The sequence below is a fragment of the Amphiura filiformis genome, chromosome 8, assembly GCF_039555335.1.
Source record: "Amphiura filiformis chromosome 8, Afil_fr2py, whole genome shotgun sequence".
In the NCBI taxonomy this organism is placed as follows: domain Eukaryota; kingdom Metazoa; phylum Echinodermata; class Ophiuroidea; order Amphilepidida; family Amphiuridae; genus Amphiura; species Amphiura filiformis.
Window position 1 is genome coordinate 18,641,868 of NC_092635.1, and position 8,694 is coordinate 18,650,561.

The 8,694-nt window shown below is 38.0% G+C and overlaps 2 protein-coding genes across 2 annotated transcripts in view; one reads left to right on the forward strand and one right to left on the reverse strand.

The window, feature by feature from the left end:
* The window catches only part of LOC140158744 (uncharacterized), a 14,227-nt gene extending 6,329 nt beyond the window's left edge, over positions 1–7,898 (forward strand). Inside the window, exons 2-5 of the mRNA XM_072181951.1 lie at positions 2,946–4,296; positions 5,807–5,893; positions 6,648–6,725; positions 7,795–7,898. Coding sequence (XP_072038052.1) covers positions 2,976–4,296; positions 5,807–5,893; positions 6,648–6,725; positions 7,795–7,871 — 1,563 coding nt within the window. The 5' untranslated portion in view covers positions 2,946–2,975 and the 3' untranslated portion in view covers positions 7,872–7,898. The remainder of the gene's footprint in view (positions 1–2,945; positions 4,297–5,806; positions 5,894–6,647; positions 6,726–7,794) is intronic.
* Positions 192–2,782, reverse strand: LOC140159446 (uncharacterized). The gene is made up of 2 exons (XM_072182924.1): positions 2,718–2,782; positions 192–1,371 (listed from the first exon to the last, which is right to left on the reverse strand). The coding sequence occupies exons 1-2, from the start codon at positions 2,780–2,782 to the stop codon at positions 192–194; spliced, it is 1,245 nt and encodes a 414-aa protein (XP_072039025.1).
* Positions 7,899–8,694: the final 796 nt, after the last annotated feature.

Consider the following 8,694-nt stretch of genomic DNA (forward strand, 5'->3'; position numbering starts at 1 on the left):
AAAAAAAAAAACACGTTGGCACTGCCTTGGTACAAAGCCTTCGTTGATTGAGGTCTGAAATACATCAGTCAGCATTGGTGTTAACTCTACTGCTACCATCTTCAGAAACCAGGGGCATAACCCATCTGGGCCCGGTGCTTTGTTGTCTTTCAGCTCCTGCAGTTGCTTGAGTACCCCATTTTCAGTGATAATCAACTGTGCGATGGAGGCGTTGGTTCGCCATCAAGTCTAGGAATATTGGTTTTGTCTTCTTGGGTAAAGACTCCAGTGAACTGTTTATTCAGAACTTCTGCCTTTTCCCTGTCATCTGTTATGATCTTATTGCCATCTTTCAGATCGCCAATTCCCACAGACTCTTTCTTGAGTTTGTTTATGAAGGACCAAAATGCTTTCGGGTCATCCGTCATGTCACTGGTAAGTTTGTCTCTGATAAAATCACGCCTGGCCTTATGACAACACTCTCTGTAGGCCTTCCAGTCACTGTCTTTATGGGTTATCTTCGCCTTATTATAAAGCCTCTGCTTTTTCCTTGTAAGTCTCCTCATGGTTCTGTTGAACCAAGGTAATTGCCTCCTGTTTTTACTCCTCTTGGTGGGGATGTGATCTTGCATTATTCTTTTAAGTTCACTCTCCAGGTAGTCCCACTTTTCTTGAATTGAATGTTCCGCCTTTTCCTCATACTTTTGTTGAAGGTCTGTGAGTTCTTTCTTGATTTTATCTTGGTCAGCTTTGTTCCTCTGATATACCAATCGAGATGGTGCTCCTTTTCTCTTGACTATCAGGTTTAGTTGGACGTCCACTCTATGATGGTCACCTAAACCAACTTCCACTGATACCTCATTGATGATACTTGTATTATTGGTTAGCACCAGGTCCAGAATGTTGTCTCCTCTGGTTGGTTTATCTACGAACTGTTCTAGGCCATTATCTTGTATAATGCCATGAAGCTTTTCTGCTGTTGCCTTTGAATAAGTGTGGTTTGCGATGACATTTGGGCCTTCCCAACATATGTTCGGCTGGTTGAAGTCTCCTGTTATGATAATGTCACTGATCTTGGACTTGGCATTGATTTTTTGCAGCGAGTTCTCTAATTTTTCTACTGTCTCGATGTCACTGTGATCTCTTTTGTACACCGTCCCAATCAGAGGCCGCCTGCTTGTTATATCTAGTTGACACCATAAAATTTCACCTGATCCCTCCAACTCAGCTCTTCTGTTGACATTCAGGTCACTACGGTAGAATAGGAGTACTCCTCCATGAGGATCACCTTTTCTGTCTTTACGATGGACATGGTAACCTTCTGGTGTGATCTCCGAGTCGGGGATACTGGGGTCCAACCATGTTTCGTTGCCTGCTATTAGGTCTGGACATCTGACGAAAGTCGTGAAGCGAAATGCCCGCACACTTGATATGCTGCCATTGTTTACAATCCTGGCACTGAATTTTTGTTTTTGTCAATCTTCTTTCACACACTCCACAATACTGGTCACCATAAAGAGACTGTGTCCCCATTGTCCTTAAACTGAGTTTCCAAGTACAAGCTATCCACGGTTGCTGGTAACAAAAGTTATGTATATTATTGGGGCAAGGAATCCAATTACTACACTGAAATTTCAGTGACTCAAGACAAGCGGTTCAATATATATGATAGGAAACAAGGTACATCCTATCGGTACCTTATTTCTATATCATAAATAATGAACCGCTTGTCCTGGGTCACTGAAATTCCAGTGTAGTAATTGATTTCTTGCCCTATAATATACATAACTTTTGTTACCACTGTGTTATTAGTTTTTGAGAAAAATGCAAAAATAGACACAAATTTATCGAGGGGTGTAGTACCCCTTAACTGCAATTTCACCGAAATGTTTTTAAATTGACCGATAATAATGTGATATTCAACTGTTTGATAATATATAATCATATCAAAAGGATATGACACTACCATGCATTATGCATAACTTATCCTACCTGGGTAGCCCATTCAGACCCACATGCTGACAGCATTGGTTTCTCTGGCTATAAAATATTTAAATCACAAGGTTGTCAATTCTACATTACAATTAATGGAACAGAGTGAAACACTACATCTGTATACAACTTTCTTTATTGCCTGCATCAATAATAGAATATTAATTTAAATGGAATTGAACACATACAATTGAATCGCATGGCTCTGTCACAACCCAACCCACCCCTACCCCACCAGATATGCCAGTGTACTACCCGTTCCAGTCCATATATGTGCTGTTTTCCTCTCAAAGTTTGTGCCAGCTACACCCTGCTACCTAACCATCCTATAAACCATGTGATAATGGTATGCATATAAACAGTGTGCAAATTAAGAAAAAAAATCAGGTTATCCAGCGGATGACCAGGTCATGAAATCTGGTCATCCGCCAAAATTTTTGGTTATCCGTATATTATTTCAAATTTCAAATTTTAATTTTTTTAAAGTTAAATTAGAACTTTGCATATTAAAAACACATTTTGTTAAAAATCAACCATGAATAATCCTAGTAATTAGCTCTAGGTCTCAAGTAACACTCCAAAAGGGAAAATTAAATTTTTTTTTAAAAATAAAGTTGGCATCCGACGGATAACCTGCAGTGAATTTCTGGTCATCTGCCAGAAAATCTGGGCTTCAGGAAGACCGGATGACCACTTAATTTGTACACTGCATATAAACCCCCTCAGCAATACGCACCTTAACCCACCCAGTATCACCTTTTTTCACCAGAAAGGCCCATGACTGTACCAGTGGTACCCCCGACCTGACCATAGCCACACAGCATGTACCTTGTGCATTAATGCGCTTGCTTATTTGATATGGCTCATAATAAATGTACACAAATTTCAGGAAAAGGCTCTCTTCATAACTAGATCCTACTGCATGTATTTTTATACTTAAAAGGTTAATTTTGTTTTATTTTTCCATTGTGCAGATATAAAATGATGCTGTCAAATAATAAAACATGGACTTGACATCCTCATCAAGTTATAAGCTAGCGAATCATAGATTCCCATCACCGGTACCACATGTCAACAGACAACAACACTATCTTGGGTTGATTCCATCACCTAGTATTCCTCATCCAGATGACAGTAACCATAGCAGCATGACATCATCAAGTGTCTCTCTTCCATACCAATCATCAGTCAGACTTTCCAATCCAATCAGACGCAGAAATATTGATGCCCATAGTTATGATAGTGGTATAGGGACCATAACGCAAAGGAGTATCTTGGAAAGAGCTAGAAGTCCTGCTCAAAATGACAATGCTAGCATTGCTCAGTTGCCAGTTAGACATTCTTCCATGAAAGGCACTCAAGATGGTTTGCTTTTTCCAAAATATTTTATAGATTCAACTTCTAAATGTATCATGTGCAAAGCGTGTGGGATATTTTTTTCACACAATGTGTTTCTTCGTCATCTTCACGATGCCTATGGAAAAAAGGTTGAATGCTATGGACAGTTCATAGAATTAGCCATAGATGTTCCAAACAAAGAGCAAATTCTTGCCTTCCAGGGATTCTTAACTAAACTAGGCAGAAGTCAGGAAGCTACAGGGGTTGTCACAGAGTTGCATCAACAAAAATCAGGGTCACCAGCAAGAAATGCAAACTTGCAAACTCCGTCCAAACCAAGCCAAGCACCCCCAAATACATGGACTCAGGATATACAAGAAACAGTTTTAGCATCAGAAAAACTTCTGAAGGAGACTTCAGATTACTTGAGAACTTCTGCTAAGAAAATGCAACATCGAAGGAAGAACTCAATCCAGTTAAAGGAGTTGCCCATTTTGTCTAAAGATGGTGATGCCCAGAGAACTCATCTAGTCAATGACAAACCAAATGAAACTGTACCTGTAATTAAAACTCAAAATCCCCACAGAACAAGCAAGAAATCTTTGCAGAATTTATTTAGTTCTGATCAAACTAGCAAGAAAGTGGATTACAAAGCTTCACTGATGTCGTCAAACCCAAAATATGATCTTCCAAGATCAGTAATTGTCAAGAACTCTGAGAATACTACTTCTGCTATAGTTAACGAGAATATCATCATTTCCTCTGACGTGCATCATGATCCTGCTGTGACAAGACACTTAAGAGACTCTCTTCAGGTGGGGTCTCTTCAATCCAGACCATCAGATGGTTCTGGTGATGCTAAGACATCTGGAGATGTTGTTGCCAGCAGGAATGGTGAAGGTGGTGATGATGGCAGGATGACAACAGATGAGTTGGCAATGTCTAGAAGATCTGAGTTTCCACCGCTCATTCAGGAGAAAAAGAATGGTAATCATGTGTTTTAATATTGGTTTTATTTTCAAGGATACACCCACTTTAATACTGAATGCTGCAGCTATGCATACTAGTATCCCAGAGCTTTCTATCAGCTATTCATTTGATATACTAGTATCCCAGAGTTTTCTATTTAATCTGTAGCTTGCAGAATTGCAGGTACAATTTTTTTCACTTGGAGTGAATTACCAAAAAACAGCAGTAAATTGAATTAAAGTTTTTATACAAATATTTTAAAATTTCTTGTCATAGACCAATTCTTTGGGGAAGGCACTGGTATATAAAAGTGATAATAATTTGTGGCTATGCATAACCTTTTAAGGTAATGCAATAGTGCCGTCGTCGACATAATGTCGACGTCGGCACGTATCCCGACATGTCGACATCAAAAAAAAAAAAAAATTCTAAAAAAAAAATAAAAAAATTTTGGCCAGAAAAGTAAGTTATAGGCCCAAAATTACTTGTTAATCAAGGTTGGAAACCAGAGAAATACTGCTACTAAAATAAAAAAATGCCAATTTTTTGTTACGAAGTTGGATAAATTTGTTTATTTTGATTACCTTTGCTTCTATTGAACAGTCAGGGACACATTGAATTAGTATGCATTGCTAGCTGTTCAATAGAAGCAAAAGTAATTAAAATATACAAATGTATCAAACTTTGTAAAAAAAAATTGGCATTTTTTTTTTTTTTTTTTTTTTTTGAGTAGCAGTATTTCTCTGGTTTCCAACCTTGAATAACAAGTCATTTTGGGCCCATAAACTTGCTTTTCTGGCCAAAAATATTTTTGAAAATTAAAAAAAAAAAAAAAAAATGCCAATTTTTTTTTTTAGAATTTTTTTATGTCGACACACTGTCGACGTCGGTATACGAATTATATCGACATGTCGACATTAAAAAACGGTCCCGATCACGACGGCACTATAATGCAAACAAGAGCAGTCTTTTGGTGAAATGTTGTAAAAAAAGGACCTGTTCAGGGTAAAAAGTAAATTTTGGCTTTTTAGGGGGTAACCAAGCAGGCACTTTGGCTAAAGCATGATAGAGCACCAAGATAATCACATGCTTAAGAATTGATCCAAATTCCAAACATTTGGGGGGGCACTTAGGCATTGGGGCAACCAAGTCAATTGCCTTTGACCTGCCTTCAGACAGTTCGTGAAAAATGGGATCTTTTTGTGACAACATAAAAGGAATATTGTGGGGTCTTCTCGTGATTGTGGACTTAAATTAGATGAGCCCATGTATACTCTGATCAGCTCTTAATAGGCGGGACTCATAACATCGTGGATTGATACAGAATGGCGTACACACAGCTAGGCGCAGCACCTACGCGAACTGTGCTTTGCGTTTTGTGTGAATTACGCATGCTTTTGTGAATTTACGCGTGCGTAAGTTGGAACTTTATTGACTCGCGCAGTAACAAAAACCGAATAATTCCCGCCTATTAAGAGCTGATCATAGTATAGTTCTGATTTTTGTGAATATTTCTACCATTGTATAGATCCTGTGTACATACTGCAGACAGCACAAGACCTGATCACTCTTGCCACTCAGAAGATACATCAGCCACAGAAGCAAAGCATTCAAGGTATACTAGCTATTTTGTTTATGATATTAATGCAAAGGTAACTTTAAGGAGGTTAGACTGGAAAACCTAGGACTCTGTATATGCATAATGCTATCTGAAATGTGCCATATTGGATTGTCATGCATGGGGTCCGACTGAGTGAAGCATACACTATAGTGTACCAGTGGGACGGCTTTGGGCTGGGTTTCTGAAAAAATCATGCAAAACCAGCCTATTGGGGGCACATTTCGTCCCCTGTGAACCCTGTTGCACGCCAGGTGCGTTGAAACAAAATACAGGTTTAATACATATGTTTATATAATGTACATCCATATAATAATAATAATAAAGGGATTTATAAGTGCCCATTGCAAGCAAGCAAGCCACTGAGCGCTGTACAGGCAATATGATATAAAGAGCAAAGAGCATATTAAAAGCATGCACTTGTTGGGTGCTACATTTTTGCATAATAGCTAGGAATACATACCCGACTCATCTCAAGTGGAGGTCACTTCAAATCACCCCCCCCCCCCTCCCAATTGACATGGATTAAGAATGTTCTCTGTAGTCCTTAACCATATGACTTGGGGCGGGATGATTTGAAATAACTTGGACTTGAGATGAGTCTGGTATTTATTCCTATTAGCTATTATGTTATAAGACATTTATAGCAGTCAAGCTGATAAGGGTAAGTGCATCCTTTTGATATGGGTGTTACACATATCATTAAACTTTTAAGCTTTCATAGTTCCATTCTTTCCTCTTTGCCTCATAGATAATGACTGGTATTCTAGGTATCAAGCTGAGCATACTTTGAGACTGAAATGTGAGGCCAGTATTGTTGAGCTGCAAGGTAAATAATATTTTAAACAAAGATGTCTTAATATCAATTGCTTCTTTTTTGTTCTGTTTTCTTTTTGTTTATTGCTTGACTAAATCATGACTTGCTTTGTTTTTTGTGTTTGTTTTACATTTTTGTTCTGTTCTGCCTAGTTCTGCTTTGCATTATATTTTTGTTTTAAGCCCTTTGCCTTTTCACCTATTGCTACCATTGTACATAATTGACCTTTTTTTGTAAATCCTATAAGCCTTTGGTGGTAGACCTAAGATGTCGTCATTTGACATCATGCCAATGTGTATTGTGTTTAGTGAACATCGTTGCTGTGATATGCACATCGGCATGACAACATCACAAGTCTACCCGCAAAGGCTTATGGGATTTACCGAAAAGGTCAATTAGGAAATCTGGCACCTAGCCCCTGGGGGTCACTCAATTGTAAAAATTCTACACATGCTCATTAACAACCCTCAAAACAGACCCTAAATGGTGTAACTGCCAACATGTAATACCCTAAATGGCGTAATATCACATTTTCAATCATAACATGGAAAAAAACTTATTTTAACATCAGGTAACCTCCCCCCCCCTGCACCAGCACCTTGTCTGTTTGATATGAAAGTTAGGGCTCATATTGAAATTCCCTTACACGGGAAGGTGTGCACCATCCTGCAGCTTTCCTGTGCTAGCCTTCTTTTGTTAAAATCCTGTGTGATTATAACACTGCAATTAGCCACTTAAATTAGGAGCGCGCTTTCCTGGGTTGTGCGATGAGCCGTAGTCAGTGTAAATCTACCCATTCGTCATGGACCACTTCAAAAGGCAGGGTGTATCACTGATGCATATAATCCATCCGTTTTATGACCGAGCTTTCCTGAGGCGCGCGCTTAGCAAGGGGAATCCTGCCTTCTTTCTGTGTGAAAACGTGGTAGGGTATTTCAATATGAGCCCTTATTGTTAGATAAACTAGACCAGCAGAAGTTACTTTTAGCAGTATAAAATAGAAAGTATTCAAAATGAATGATATTTTATGCAACAGATGCTTATCATTTTATTCCATATATTTCTTATGATACTTCTGTAGGTATGCTGACAGCAGAACAGAATCAGAGACGAGAATTAGAAATCCAGTTACGGGCGTTGAGACTTCAGAAATCATAGCATTAGACACCTAGCCTAGATCCTGGGCCTAGATCAAGGGTAATGGTCAGTCAAGTAGGAGCAAATGAGGGCACCTAAAGGGATATGCAGAGATATTTGCATGAGCACTTCAAATAGTCAATGAGTATATCAAATTTATCATGCTTTTTCATTAAACAGTTCAAGCAATCAATTCGCACTAGATGTTAATGTCTGTTGGCCTATGACAGAATCTGCTATCTTACTGTTACTTGTTTAGTATAGTTTATTTTGACTACCTCGCTTGCACAGAGTTTCTTGTCAACTGTGACAAGAAATGGAGCAGGTTCTAAGATACATATTTTAACCTGAAAAGGTTTCTTTTAGAGTTGAGAAATATTTGATATTATTATCAAGAAAATTCTTGATATAATAAAATATTTTGATATTAATCCGCAATGTTATCATGGTTATAAGGCCCGCTGATTACAAGCTGATCAAAGTATAGTCCATTTGGCTTCCTCGAGAGAGTGAAGTCAATAAAATGCCTACAGGTGTCCATTCAAATCATAAATGAAATCAAGTTATGTAATAATTATGTTGATTCCTGACCAAATTTGTGAAAAGCTGAAAAAATTCATGTCAATTAAAAAAAATATCATAGATTGATCTTACAATACCTTAATTTTTTTTTTACTTTGTCCATCAAAAATTAGCATAATAAAATAACATGCCCTGTGTATCCTAGTTATGTTCATTAGATAACTTTTTTACTTTGCCAAACCTGTGCCATTTTATATAAACCTTGACAATATTATTTATTTTACTTAGGAATTACTCATGTTCAGGGGAGATCCAGGATGGT